The 15385-nt window shown below is 45.2% G+C and overlaps 2 protein-coding genes across 4 annotated transcripts in view; one reads left to right on the top strand and one right to left on the bottom strand.

The window, feature by feature from the left end:
* The window catches only part of CEP192 (centrosomal protein 192), an 89612-nt gene extending 84664 nt beyond the window's left edge, over positions 1–4948 (bottom strand). Inside the window, exons 1-2 of the mRNA XM_066624435.1 lie at positions 4703–4948; positions 845–895 (exon numbers count right to left, since the gene is read on the bottom strand). Of these exons, the coding sequence (XP_066480532.1) occupies positions 845–895; positions 4703–4813 (162 nt within the window). The 5' untranslated portion in view covers positions 4814–4948. The remainder of the gene's footprint in view (positions 1–844; positions 896–4702) is intronic.
* A 2032-nt stretch (positions 4949–6980) lies between these two features.
* The window catches only part of PTPN2 (protein tyrosine phosphatase non-receptor type 2), a 28538-nt gene continuing 20133 nt past the window's right edge, over positions 6981–15385 (top strand). For 2 of the 3 annotated variants that reach the window (XM_066625516.1, XM_066625514.1), the window contains exon 1: positions 7034–7188. In XM_066625516.1, the coding sequence (XP_066481613.1) occupies positions 7114–7188 (75 nt within the window). In that variant the 5' untranslated portion in view covers positions 7034–7113. Of the gene's footprint in view, positions 7189–15385 lie in introns of all 3 variants that reach the window. The other variant, XM_066625515.1, reaches the window with a different exon arrangement.

Below are 15385 nucleotides of genomic sequence, written 5' to 3'. Positions count from 1 at the left end.
TAAAGGCATACATACTGTACAGAGGATTTCAAAAATTTCAAGCACAAAACTTCAATGCATCCTGGGTATTAACGGTTGTGCGATTTAAAACAAACCAAAACAAAAAAAAATGCAAAAAAATTCGTCTTGCAAAGCACGGCCATAGAAAAATTTGTCTTGCGAGTCACCAAAAAAATAGCAAAACACTTTCGTCTTGCGAGTTTTTCGTTGCACGAGGCATTCGTCTTGCGAGGCATCACTGTACTTCTAAAACCAGAAGGTTGCATATACCTATTATGGCTTGTAACCTGTGAACTTTTCATCCCTAAATATGTCCAATCCTCTTTTAAAGGCATCTAGGAGTTCTGTGTTAGGGAGTGCCACAGGCTAATTACACACTGAGTGAAGAAATATTTTCTTTTGTATATTCTAACACTCAACACTCAATTTTAGTGGATGTCCCCTTGTTCTGGTGTTAGACACTACACAGTCATGCCATCACACAGCATCTGAAACAGTATGCCAGATTATGCCCCTCTCTTAACCATCGGCTTGCCAGTCAGCAGCTCTCACATTTCCTGAAGTTGAAGAGGAGATTGAACCAGAAATGTATTGAGTAAAGGAAAGCCAATATTTTTCTCCTTTATACTTTCTTTTCTGATACCTAGCCTTCTTTTTTCTCAATTCCATGGAGCAAGAACAGGAAGAGTGCAGAAAGTAAGCAGATGAAGGCAGGTGTCCCTTGCCATTGAGCGCACTGCCTGAGGCAACTATCTCAGTTGACCTCCTGAGTTGACCCTGCATACAGTTAAGGATTAATCTTTCCCAAGGATTATTCCATACAACACCCAAATCAAGTTCTTACCTTCCAGCTAGCAGTACAGTGCCATTCTCCATTTTCACCTTTGTCCCAGACCTATCAACAAAGTCAAAGAATTAAATCTATACCCTTCCCTCAAAAATGTGAAAACAACTTGGTCTGCATCCAGGCAGCAAGATAAAAGATCAGGCGCCAGGGAAAGCCCCAGGAGGATATGAAACCACAAACATTCCTTACCTGGGACCAACTCATGCATGAGCTAATGTATTTCCCCTTAGGAGGCTGGTTACGTGAAGCATTCTGATATGGCATTATATTTGCTTGCACTACAGTGTTGTTTATAACACAATCTTTTAATAGTTCCATTCAGTCTGAACCCTTCATAATTCTCAGTGCAGCTTAACACAGTCATTTTCTTATACAGCTGTTATTTCCATGTATGAACAAATGTGCATATTGATGTGCATATTGTCACAAGACAAATGCCTGTGTAAGTTTGGTTGACTAGATCTGCACTGCAATCCACAGCCAATTGTAGCTTTTTACCATACATAGGACAAGATACAAGCACAGTACCACATGGGACAATGTATGTATATTACCCTATAGAAGTAACAGCTAGAATTTTTAATGGCCCAACCCTGTCTGAAATATTTAAACCTCCTTTTCCTTCTTGTAAACCTCCCACCCCATAATGGGGCTCTTCGGACCTGCGCCAGTGGCACAACAAGGAGAGAAAGAGGGCAGGAAGGATGCAGCTAAGGATAGGATCTGGCTTGCTCTGTCACCACCAGATTCATCCCTCCTGCAGCCTTTCATTCCTTCCCCTTCCTGCCCAGTTTTGCCCCCATTCTGCCCTGCCCACCGCTTCCCATGCTGGCTTGCAGGCAGCATAGTGATGGCATGTGCAGCATGTGCTGCCAGAAAGCACTTTACAGTTGACTTATGGCAGCCAGGTGGAACTTGTATTCTGCCAGCTCTGCAGCCCAATAGGATTGGACTATCCAAGTACAAAATGAGTTAGAACTCACCCTTGAGGTGAATTATGCGAATTCAAATTAATTTTAAGATTATTTCCAACCAAGAGAGTTTTGAACTACATTTTTAAGATATGCCAGACCAATTATAAAACTAAATACTATGTCAAATGGAATTTATTTTCTTTATTTGAAAACTATTTAAAACTACAAAAACAATTCTAATAACTAATTGAACAGCAGACTATTCCTCTGCAAGTTTATTAAAACCTATTTTTGCCCACTGGTGTACACATTTGGTTCCTGTTGCATATATGCAACGTTGGGCAGAAATGACTTAAGGAGTTTCACTAAGCTCAATGGGATGAATTCCTTAGTATGTATCTGAAAGACTGCAGTTCACGTAGAAAAAAAATCATTAAAAAAATGTAGATGTGTAATGCATGTGCCCACAAATAACTCGGTGCTTAAGTGCCTATTGATCTGTATGTGAAATGGAGCTATCCATGGAAAATGGGACGACCTGCATATATTTGGGAGATTTTCTGACAGCCCAATCCTATCCACACTTTCCTAGGAGTTAGCCCCATTGACTCTAATGGGACTTACTTCTGAGTAGACATGCATAGGATTGGGCTCTCAGTGTGCAGAGTGAAATAAAATTAAATGGAAAGGGGGAGGAGCCCAAATTGCCTGAGAGGGACTGATTATCCTCAGTGACTACTGCAACCATGGAATGATGAGGTGTTGGAATGCTGGGGGGAGGAAAAAACTGAACACATAGTGGGGATAGGGGAGAACAAAGGAGGAAATTGATCTGCTTGAGTTAATTTGCCTTTGAGTTGGGTTGATGTAACATTTTGTTGTTAGTTCCTCTTGTATTGGTGTTAAAGTTCACTTAAAATATCCTATAAAATGATGGTGAACTGTACTCCATGATAGCTTATACTAAAATAAATTGGGTGTTACAAGGCTGTTTTTTTTCTGCAACTGCCTAACAGCCCAATCCTGGGCATGTCTACTCAGAAGTAAGTGCCTTAGAGTCAATGGGGCTTACTTCCAGGAAAGTGTGGACAGGATTGGGCTGTGAGGGCAATTGCCTGTGAGCAATGCCAATGGGGTGTGCACTATATCCTGCAGTGGGGGGGGGGAGTTATGGAGGCCTCCTCAAAGTAAGGGAATATTTCTTCCCTTACTTTGGGGCTGCATTGTGGCTGTATCAGTCCTGGAAAGTTGGATAGGATTGGGCTCGCACTCTCTAGAAGTTAAGCTGTATTCATATTTATCTTAAGTAAGTGCCACTGTGTTCAGTGGGGTTTACTTCCAGTCAGTGAGTATTGGATTGCAACAAATGCATGAAATACTTTTACCTCTTAGAACAGTGTTTATCAAACTGTGGGTTGGGACTCACTAGGTGGGTCACAAGTCCATTTCAGGTGAGTCCCCATTCATTTCAATATTTTTTTTTAATATATTAGACTTGATGCTACCATGGTATGTGACTGCTTACCATGTTACAAGGATATCTGCAAGAGAGATCTGAAGGCCTTAGGAATGGACCTCAACAGATGGGAAACCTTGGCTGCTTGGAGGCAGGCTGTGCAGCATGGCCTCTCCCAGTTTGAAGAGACACTTGGCCAACAGACTGAGGCAAAGAGGCAAGGAAGAAAGGGAGACAGACCAGGGACAGAATACATTTGCTCTCAGTGTGGAAGGGACTGTCACTCTCAAATTGGCCTTTTCAGCCACACTAGACGCTTTTCCAGAACCACCATTCAGAGTGTGATACCATAGTCTTCTGAGACTGAAAGTTGCCAACATGTGACTGCATTTGGGGAAATATTACAGACCTGTACTTTTTAACAAGCTACTATATAGTATATTCTTTTAACAATGATAGTAAATGGGACTTACTCCTGGGTAAGTGTGGGTAGGATTGCAGCCTAGGATTGTCAAAAATTTTCCTGCTTGATGATGTCACTTCTGGTCTTGACATCATTTCCTGTGGGTCCTGACAGATTCTAATTCTAAAAAGTGGGTCCCAATGCTAAATGTGTGAGAACCACTGTCTTAGGACATTCTACTAGAGGAATCAATACCTATAAAACAGTGTTTCTCAACGTTTGTCCCCCACTATACCACTCTGCATGGTCTACCTATTGGAAATGCCACCAACAGTAACTGGCAATGATGTCACGACAGTGATGTCATCACCCTGCTATGATGTCATCATCGCCAGTTACTTCTGGATTGAGAGGCCAGATGCAACAAGACAAACACCAGTAAGAGGTTCACAGCCCAAGCCTACTCATGTCTACTCAGAAGTAAATCCCTTTATGGTCAATGAGTCTTACTCCCAGGAAAGTGTGGATAGGATTGGGCTCCCTGGGTGGACGGGAGGGCTTCTAGCACACAGAAAGCACACCCTAGAGCTTTCCCTGCTGAGCCAGCCTCCCAGCGCTGCATTGCTGGTCTTGCTGCCCGGCGGCAGGGGGATGGGGTGCCATACATGCCACCGGGCACCCCCTCAAGTACCACCAGTGGTATGAGAAGCAGTGTGTTTCAAGGGCGCTAAATGTCGCTGCCAGCCACGTGGCTTCCGGGACTGCTCCCGGGTCTCAAGGGCCGCCTCCCACTGGCATCTTCTTCACTAGTAGATGCCCTGTGCCCACCATGGCCAGCAAGGCTCGAGGGCGCAGCCTGGCCCTGCACAGGAAGCTTGCCCAGGCACCGCAGGAGCAACGACCACCACTGGGACCAGGGGGGAAGCCACGAGGGCGCTGCTGCAGCTGGCTGAGGGAGGGGAGGCGCCACGACCGCCCCTGCCCTGCCCGGCGGCCTGTCCGCTCTTCCGGCCCTCCTCGCCCGCTCCCGCTGCCCGGACACGGGCTGACAGAAGCAGAAAGCCGCAGCCAGGAGCCCCCACCTTGACGCTCTGGTCGCTGGAGCAAGTCGCCATGCGCCGCCCGTGGAAGTCAAAGGAGACGTCGTGGATGAGGTCGCGGTGATCGGCCGCGATGCTGCGCGCCACGAACATCGCGGCGGCCTCGGCTGCGAGGGGAGCGGAGCGCTCGGCTGCCCTGCGAGGGCGGGGAGGCTTCGCCCCTTTCCCGCTCGCTCCACAGAAGCGCGCCCGGCTCAGCTTAATTGCGTGGAGCCTCCGCTGAGCGGCTCCCCTCCCGGCGCTTGCGCGGTCGGGGCGGCCTTTCTGGCCTCGGCACAAGGCACCCTGGCGCTGGGAGGTGGCGCCCGTCGCCTCCTCGCAGCTCCGCTTCCTCAGAGAATGAGAGTGGAGCGCTGCTTGCGATCCGCTTTCAACACAATCTTATACGTGTCTAGTCAGAAGTAAGCCTCATTGTGTTCAATGGGGCTCTCTCAGGAAAGTGTGGGTGGGATTGCAGCCCAGCAGCCGAATCCTAGCCACACTTCCCTGGGAGTAAGCCCCACTGACACTAATGGGACTTACTTTTGAGTAGACATGCATGGGCTGTTGGAGTCCAAGTGTATGCATGTTTACTCAGAATTAAGTCACATTAGAGTCAGTGGGGCTTACTGCCAGGAAAGTGTGGATAGGATTGGGGCTGTTAGTCTAGAAGAGACTTACAGCCCAAATGCTAGGCATGTCTACTCAGAAGCAAGTCCCATTGTGTTCAATAAGGCACACCCAGGAAAATGTGCATAGGATTGTAGCCTTAACTCAGGGGTCTCCAAACTTTTTGGCTAGAGGGCCTCATCAAATTTCTGGCATGTTGTGGGGGGGGGGGGAATTTAAATATAAAATTTAAATAAATAAGTTAGAGATGGAACTTAGATGAGTGAATAAATGAATGAATGGGCTCATTCATTCAACCTCTCTGGCCCTCAGAACACCCTCCAGACACAGAGCACAGTTCTGGTCATGTTCAGTTGAGTGGGCCAGAGGATTTCAGGGGACAAGAGGCTGGCTGCAGGCCACATCTTCCCCCCCCCTTTGGAGACCCCTGCCTTAACTGATTGCCAAAGAACCCTCTAGAGGGGCTCTGAAAAAAGGTCTTGATAAGCACACTCCTTAAAAGGAGACAAACTCCAGACGGTGACCTTACTAGTCTTTCACACACAGAAATAGTGTTGGTGTATAGAGCCTAACAGATTTACTATGGCAACTTTAGTAGATCTAGGCCCAATTCTATCCAACTTTCCAGTACCAGTGTAAATGCAATTTACAGTGTAAATACCTTGTACCAGTGTATACCAGTACCAGTGTAATACTTTGCAGCATTTACACTGGAAAGTTGGATAGGATTGGGCCTAGATCTAATAAAGTTGCCACAGTAAATCTGTGTTAATTCTTAAAAGAATATTCATAGTAGCTTGTTCAAAGTACAGGTCTGTAGTATTTCCCCAAATGCAGTCACATACCATGGTAGCATCAAGTCTAACATATTAAAAATAAATGAGGACCCACCTGCAGTTGGCTCACAACCCATCAACCCGACCCACAGTTTGAGAAACACTGGTTTAAGGTATAGGCCCTCTGCCTCCCTTTGCATCTGGTCACCCTAAGTAACACACAAGTGCCATAAAAAAGCACTTTGCATCTGTGTGCTGTGAATGCAGATAGCAGCTTTATACACCCTAGCAATTATTTGCAGTCCTGAGGATAAAACTCTCCCCAATATATCTTTGTATTCAAGGGAGTGAGGGCCCAATCCGATGCATGTCTACTCAGAAGTAAGTCCCATTATCATCCATGGGGCTTACTCCTAGGAAAGGATTGTAGTTTCACAGCCCAATCCTATCCACACTTTCCTGGGGGTAAGCCCCATTGACTTTAATGAGACTTACTTCTGAGCAGACAAGCATAGGATTGGGCTGTCAGGCTGCAATCCCATGCATGCTTTCCTGGGAGTCAGCCCCATTGAACTGAATGGGCCTGTCTTCCAGGAAAGCATGCATAGCACTGCAACCTTAGGCTGAAGCCCCATGCACAATTTCTTAGGAGTAAGCACCTTTAGGCTTGGGCTATTGCTACTTGAAGAATGCACAGTGACCACCTGCCTGGCGCGCAAACCCTCTGAACGGAGGCCACGCCCTTCCCGCCCAAAGTGGGCAGCGACGTCAGCCCAGGTGCTCCTGTTCCCGCTAGTGGGCGTGCCCTGGTCGGCGCATGCGCACGGGTGTAGTGCAGGCTCGCGCTGAGGCTGCGTGCTTGGTGCGGAACAGAGTCACAGGCCGGGCGAGTGACAGAGTGGGCGGGCTGTCGTGCCCGTCTTGTCAGCAGCGGGCGGAGGGGTGGGAGGCGGGTGATGAACTTGTCGGCTCCTAGGAGCCTTCAGTGCTTCGGCTGTGGCCGCCATTATGTCCATCACCGTCACTATCGAGCAGGAGTTCCAAGAGATCGACGCCGCCAATGGCTGGCAGCCGCTCTACCAGGTGTGTGAGGGAGGGGGGCACGGGGCGGGGCGGGGCCGTTGGGAGCCCGCTGCAGCTGAGGGGGAATGAAAGTTGTTGGGCCAAGACGAGCTCTCAGGTGAGACTTGGGAGGAGGACTACGCTTGCGCACACTTGGGAAGGGGCGGCGATGAGCGAGAAGGGGGGCCGTTGGAAGGCTCAGGGGGAAGGCGCATGCGGTGAGCGCGAGAGCGCCTTCGCGACGGATTCTTCTGCGCATGCGTGGCGGGCGGGCGGGCAAGTGGAGGGCTTCTGTTGAGTGCGGCGATTGGGGGGAGGAAATGGTTAAAAGTCGAGGCTTTAGTGGGTCCTCTTTCAGCATCTCTGCGCTGGTCGTCGTCCCCCACGTTGCCTCGCTCTGTGTTGCTGGGGCTGAGGCTTGGCTCTTTCTGAGACACTTCCCCTGGACACACCTGTACAAAAGTAGTTGTGGTTGTGCCACAAGAACAGCACTGCTTAGCCTCTGTGTGTGTGTTTCCTCCTTTTTGTGGCTTACACTGGGGTGTGTGTGTGGCCCTACACAGACAGTGTTGGGCTGCTGGCAACTGCACAGAGTTGATGCTTCCTGGGTCCCACTTAAACCAGTGGTTCCCAACCTTGAGGAGCCCCTGGAGAGAAAAATGGAGTCATCCTGGACCACGTACAAACCCCCTGCACAAAAAAAACAACATTTAGTCCATGGGAGCATTCGGCCCTGGAAATACTGGTGCCGAATGTGGGTAGTTTATTCTCTGCCCTCACTGGTGGTCCCCGGGAGGACAGGTCCTCTCATAGATTGAGACCTGTTTGAAGACCAGGAAACAGAGAGTGGGTGTCAATGGGTAATTTTCACCAGAAGTGATTGTGAGGAGCTCCAGAAGGATCTCTCCAAACTGGCAGAATGGGCAGCAAAATGGCAGATGCGTTTCAATGTCAGTAAGTGTAAAGTCATGCACATTGGGGCAAAAAATCAAAACTTCACATATAGGCTAATGGGTTCTGAGCTGCCTGTGGCAGATCAGGAGAGAGATCTTGGGGTGGTGGTGGACAACTCAATGAAAGTGTCAACCCAATGTGTGGCAGCAGTGAAGAAGGCCAATTCTATGTTTGGGATCATTAGAAAAGGTATTGAGAACAAAATGGCTAATATAATGCCATTGTACAAATCTATGGTAAGGCCACACCTGGAGTATTGTGTCCAGTTCTGGTCGCCACGTTTCAAAAAAGACATAGTGGAAATGGATAAGGTGCAAAAGAGAGCGACTAAGATGATTACTGGGCTGGGGCACCTTCCTTATGAGAAAAGGCTATGGCATTTGGGCCTCTTCAGCCTAGAAAAGAGACGCCTGAGGGGACATGATTGAGACGTAAAAAATTATGCAGGGGATGGACAGAGGGGATAGGGAGATGCTCTTTACACTCTCACATAACACCAGAACCAGGGAACATCCAGTAAAATTGAGTGTTGGGAGGGTTAGGACAAAAGAAAATATTTCTTTACTCAGCGTGTGGTTGGTCTGTGGAACTCCTTGCCACAGGATGTGGTGATGGCGTCTGGCCTGAACTCGTTTAAAAGGGAATTGGACAAGTTTCTGGAGGAAAAATCCATTACGGGTTACAAGCCATGATGTACATGTGCAACCTCCTGATTTTAGAAATGGGCTATGTCAGAATGCCAGATGCAAGGGAGGGCACCAGAATGAGGTCTCTTGTTATCTGGTGTGCTCCCTGGGGCATTTGGTGGGCCGCTGTGAGATACAGGAAGCTGGACTAGATGGGCCTATGGCCTGATCCAGTGGGGCTGTTCTTATGTTCTTAAGACAGTGAGTGGGCATTCCCTCCATGGAACACCAGAGAGGGTGCAGAATGGATGATCGCAGCTGCAGCCGGCACTTCAGTGGTCCACAGAGTGAGATGCTCACCAAGTGTCTTGCTTGGTGAGAGGCTGGAAAAGATAAAATATCTTTATTTTCTGAGACCTCGCAGACCACTTCTCAGGGTCTTGTAAATCACTTGAAGTCCACAGGCCACAGGTTGGCAACCACTGATTTGAACAGAGTGGTGCTGGAAATAAGGGATTTCCCAAGCTTCAGAGTTCCTCTTTGAAATACTAGTTGTTTTATAATTAGTTTCCCCACATTACATATTTGTTCAGTACCTCCCAAACTTTTTAGCATCTTGGGATCCACCTAAAAAAAAAAAGTTTCACATTACCAGCTGCTCAAACCTCTGTGGCTTTAATGATGATTGGGCAGCAGGTAGCTGGTTGTTTAACCCTTGATGCACATAGCCAAATCTGTCTTGTCAGCTTCGCAACCCACCAAAAATTGGGTTGCAGCCCTGTGGACCCACAGTTTGGTAACTGCTATGTTAGTTGATTGTGACAAACAATGAGTATGTATTGCTGTGAAACTGTGTCACTTCAGCTCATTGATTTGAATGTACAGTGGGTGACAGATCCCAATTTACCTCTACATAATGTGTGAAATGGCACTTAGTGCTGAAGCTTGCTTGTCACGTTTCAAAAAACAAATATACTTTTGTAGAATATACTTCATCTTAGAGCATGTATTGGTGTTCTTGTATATAGCGGTGTGATTGATTTAGTTAGGATTCCTCACATGGCTGTATTATTGAATTCTTTGTAGATTGAGGATAATTCTTTTGTGAGTTAGTAGTTGATCGGAGGTGGTGGTTATGAGGGGTATAGGTAGTGCCTTGTACAGTTTCCTGCTCTTATATGTTGTATCTGTTGTCAGCTGAGCTTTTCTAGTGTTAGGAACTCAGTTTCATTTTTCGAAACTGGGGCTGTGTGTGGAGCTTGTCTTGTGTAGCTATGGTTGTTGTAGTCTTGCTTGCTTGCGTGTGTGGTCTAAATTTCCTAAAAGTTATGCATAGATCAGAATGGTTAATTTATTGTGCATGCATGCTTAATGTGCAGTGCTGCATGTCATAAGGATGGAACACAAGTGTCTTTTGTTCTGATTTTAAGAAAAGTAATACTTCCTGAGTGTTTTAAATACACTACTTCCCATCGCTTGGTAATTATTACAGTAATCATGTAGGGTAGACCAGATTCATGTTGTAGATGGAGTGAGGAAAGGGGCTAGCCAAGCCTGAGAGAGAATGACTTTCAGAAATTGAGTTCGTGAAATGTGAGATTAGAACCAGGGATTTGTCGCTCATATCTGATACTGTTAGGTGCTACATTAAAATAGCTCTGTACCAGGATAGGATGTGACTAAGACATCCATTTCTGTGTTTTGCGTACGCCACATCCTTTTCTGTCCCCCGGAGACCTGTATAAAATCTTCAGCAGTGGAACTAGCTCGATTTCTTTGATTGATGCAGCTGGGTGTAAACATGAGGGATTTGGGATAACCTGTCCTCTTCATCCCTCCATTTTCTTTGGTTCAATATAAGTCCTTATCTGTTTCCTGTCTTGTTGTATACTCAGAAATGAAGCTCACACTAAATGAATAACTTTGCAGTGTTTGTTTCAAGACTAGGAAAATTAAGGATCAGAAACATCAGATAAGAATCAAACTGAAAGCTATTTGAAAAATATGGTATTACTAAAATAAAGAGTATAGCTAAACAAAAAGCATCATTTAGTAAAGTTATATATTTAAGTAAATATATAAGTAAATGAAATCAGGAGAAAAAAATGTAAATTTTAATGAGAATTGTTTGACATTCAGTTTATCTAGTGGCCAGCAGGTTCTGACAGGCACTTTGCTTTTTTGTGTACGTTTTCTAAGTCACACTGGGGGAGATAACCCAGATGAGAGACAGCCAGCAATTGTTGTGGATTTAGATTTTAGACTTCAGATTTTCTAGAAAATCTACCCTACCTATTGGTGAATAGTTTCGTTATTGTTTCGAGCTTCCCCCCTTCCCCTCAGACAGCTGTGTCTAACAATTGACCTTCTTGTTGATTTCTATTAGATATAAAATGTCTAGATTTTATTTCAGTGGTTTGATGGGCCAACCAATAGATGGTACTGTTGATTCTTATGCAGACCCTCCTGAGCACTTGTTATGAATATGAGGTCATTGGTCACCTTAACAATACAGATGAATCCCCATATCCATGGGGAATCTGTTCCATGGCCCTTGGTGGATACAGAAACTACAGATATGGCGGAACCCGGTCTCTGTGCTCTGTCTCAGTGGTCCTCCTTCACACCCATTCACATTGTTCAAAGCCTTACTGCAATGAAAAAGCAAGAATGTTTACAGGTTTCTTTAAGCATACAAGCTTATAGTGATGTGCAGGCTGGCTGCAGGCATCCTAATGCTTGAAGAGACACAATTGATGTTAACAGGAACAATACAGATACAGCACCACTTCTCCATATCCATTGATCCGGTATCAGCAGAATAAGTTATACAGGTATCCAACCCCCTCCCTATGCCCATTAACGTTCTTTAGGTGCTTACTAGGATTAAGCGTTTCTTTTACAGAATGATATAAGCATGCAAGCTTATAGCATGGTGTGGGTAGCCTGAATGCTTGAAGAGATTAAATTTAATGTTAACAGGAAGCAGTTAATTTCCTGCTTCCTGTTAATGTTAAGTCCAGTCTCTTTAAGCGCTCAGGCTGTCTCCTGCCTGCCCGCCTGCCTGCCTTACATGCTTATAACATCCTGTAAAAGAAAGAAAACTTTACCCCACTGAGTGTCTAAAGAACATTAATTGGTGGGGGGGTGCAGAGATAGGGTTCCCCTGTATCTACAGGGGAGCTGAAACAGATCCACCATGGATATGGGGAGAGAATGCCTGTATAATACAGAATGCAACCCTCCTAGAACCTCAGTGTAGCATCGGGTAGTAGAGTCTGAAGTTATTCTTAGTGAAATCCTCCCTCCACTTCCCAAATATTTTTTACACAATACTAAGATATTAAGATCTTTAGAATTGCTTTCAATAGTCTCCTGGAAATCATTGCTGGTTCCTGAAGACATTCAAGCCAATCCTGGAGGGATGGCAACTGTTGGATGCAACTGTACAGATTTAGACTCTAAGAACATTAATATGTGCTTATTCAGAAATAAATATTGAACTCTTAAAATATAGCTAGATCACATGGGTCAATCCCACCTCTCAGTTTAACTACAGGGTTCTTGTGAGGCTAAAAGTGGGTTGAGGGAATGACAGAACTGGCACTTAGAGCTCCTTGGATGAAGGGGACTCAAATTTGAACATAACATCTTGGTGGGAGGGAGAGTGCACTGAGAAGAAATGTGAACATAAAAGCCTATTAGGCCAGGCCTAACTTTGTACACCAACTATGTCAGTCGGACTAGGAACAAAGCCTGTTGCAAAAGAAGAGGAGAATCTGCTCTTTAGAATTGTTCCTTTTCTTCCTAGCATAGTAATTATTTCTTATGTAGAGTCGGCCAGTTGCAAGGTGGTGGTATCCAAGAGGTATTTGGAGCAGGGACAGCCCTGTTCAGGGCTCTTTGTTGTTATGTATCCACATGTAGGTATAGCAAATGAATAAAAATGCTCCTAAGGCAATGGTTCCCAAACTTATCAGGGTCACGGCGCCACACAGCCTCTTCCTGGTTCAACCAGGTGCAATCATCTTGCATCCCACAAAATCTTGTGAGTTAAAAGATGGTGGTGCCCAAATCTCATGAGATTTTGTGTGATCCAAGATGGTGGTATCCAAATTTTGTGAGACGTCACAAAATCCAAGATGTCTGGGTGGGACATCTTGTCTGAGGGACTTTTTTGGGAGAACAGGTAGGAGGGGCTACTAGGGATATTCTGCAGGATCCCTGTGAGTGCGCTGTGACATATACTTTAGGAACCCCTGTCCTTAGGTAAGAACTAACTTGCTAGAAAAAAAAAAAACTATTAATTTAGTTCAGCACTATCTCCAGCAATGATGTACAAGAAGTCCCTGGAAAGCTCGAACAGAGATGATCAAGTTAACCATTCCTTGTATCTGGTGCTTGGTGATATATAGCATCTGAACGTAGAAACTTAATTGTTTTGTCCATGAATTTTTGTAATCTTTTCCTAAAAACAATCAATTCTAATGACAGTGAGTTCTGTATAATGTGTTTTTTCTATGTAAAGTTTTTTTTTCTCTTTATATACTGCTAGTCAGTTTCAGTGGATGAGGCTGAATTCTAGGATGTTTAAAAATAAAACAGTTATTTTCTCTACACAGTCTGTAATGTTACAAACTTTTTGTCTCCTGTAGTATCCCTTTGGGCATTACTCTTCCACATGTGTGATATCAACCTTGAGCTTATGCATTTGCTCTTTTTTGTGTGTGTAGAAAGTAGCATATGACAAAGATCTCACACTTATTTGAATGCAGGATTTCCTGGAACTTGAATGCTTAATTAACGCAATATCCAGTCTTTGGAAGACCCTGAGTTCAAATAACTTCTGAATTTGATGGTTCTGTGATTAGTTTGCATGTAAAAGAAGGAAGAGTGAGGTTGAAGCACAGGATCCCAAATCTGATTCCAGATCTTGCAGTGGTGAGGGAATGGACCATAGAGGTCCAAATCTGCAGGTCGGCAGATTTGACTCAGTGCAGGTGCTGAGCCCATGTCTGGAGGGCCATGTGTCTGGACCGGCCAGGCACAACCTGAAGTGCTTTCCAGTCACATCCAGAATGTATTCGGAGGCGCGAGGAGGTTGCGCACAGCCTCCCTATGCCTCAGTAAGCCTCCCGGAGGCTTTTGCAAGGTACTTCTGATTTGCTGGCAGGGCACCCCAGGGATTGGATTATCTTCAGAAGTTGGTATCCTTGAGGGTTCTTGATTGGATCCCCCACAAATACCAAGGGACCACTGTTCTGACTTTTGTAAACTAGAAAGGTATCATCCGGTATACCAATAGTGGGAAACTCATTCCGTGAACAGAAGGAGCAATGTGCTCATACATAGTGTACTAAGGAGTTCCCGTCATTTCCGGAAGTAGCTTCTGATGGTAGCATGCTGCTGTGCCAAAGATCTGGATGCCTGAAGGGGCCAACCTTTTTCCTAAGGAAGATGTGTTCTCCCCCTCAACAACAAATCTAACTGACCGTATCTACCTCTGATATCTCTTCTTGAGGTGACAAGAACAGTATGTTCTGAAGTACGCACATCTTACTTGTTTTCCTTTTGTTGAGTTTGCCTTTGTTTATAGCAAACTGAATCGAAGTTTTCAGTGAGCTTTCTGCTATGGCACTAACTATAATCTATGTATGTTACTTAGAAGTAAGTCCAATTGTGTTCAGTGGGTTTAACACCCAGGAAAGATTTACTGTATGTAGAAGTGAAACCTAAGTCATGTTACCTAGATACTTGCAAGCAGTTCAGACTTATACACCCTTTCAGAATGTGTACATGAAATGCAGCTAATTTTGACTCCAATGTGCATCTGCTGTTTCCCAGTCTCTTCCAGTTTGACCCAAATAGCTCATCACTTCTGGTTACTGGAGCTCTGAGAATGTTCCTCCAGAGTTCTCCTTTAAGTTACAAAGGCTGAAGAAACCTTGCTTAATCCAGTATCTTCCAATGATTTGGCAATTTATGTCTCCCCCCCCCCCTCAGTTAGAGAGACATTAAGAACTGGTTTTCAGGTTGGTACTTTAAAAAACTCTGTAGAAATAGATATGTCTTCTGAGTGTACCAATATATTGTAGTCTGTCCAGGACATGGAAAGTGTTTCCATAGTTTTGCACCAAAATGCCACATACCATATTAAAGTTTAGAATAAGCTGCTAACTAGAATAGTTAGGTAATATTGTGACATTCATAAAACACAGAAATAATTGAGACATCAACGTTATGTGTGGCTCAGAAGGATGCTGTGGAAAGTGCACAATGCAGAGCAGTTCTCTGCTAGTACTAACTTAATTTGACCATGTTTGGCAGTTGTCAAGTGACAACTCTGTCAAATTTAGCATCTACTTTGGAGGTCACTGATACAAAAACTACAGGTATAGTCACTCTGCTTTGAATTAATCCATTAACTCTAACCTTCACAGTATTCTGACTTACTTAGTTGGCAACCTTCAGTCTCGAAAGACTATGGTATCGCGCTCTGAAAGGTGGTTCTGGAACACCGTCTAGTGTGGCTGAAAAGGCCGATTCGGGAGTGACAATCCCTTCCACACTGGGAGCAAGTGCAGTCTGTCCCTGGCCTGTCTCCCTGGCTATGGGCCTTCCTTCTTTGCCTCTTAGCC

Source organism: Tiliqua scincoides, chromosome 4 (genome assembly GCF_035046505.1).
Source record: "Tiliqua scincoides isolate rTilSci1 chromosome 4, rTilSci1.hap2, whole genome shotgun sequence".
Classification (NCBI taxonomy): Eukaryota; Metazoa; Chordata; class Lepidosauria; order Squamata; family Scincidae; genus Tiliqua; species Tiliqua scincoides.
This window is presented reverse-complemented; position numbering and strand designations above follow the sequence as displayed.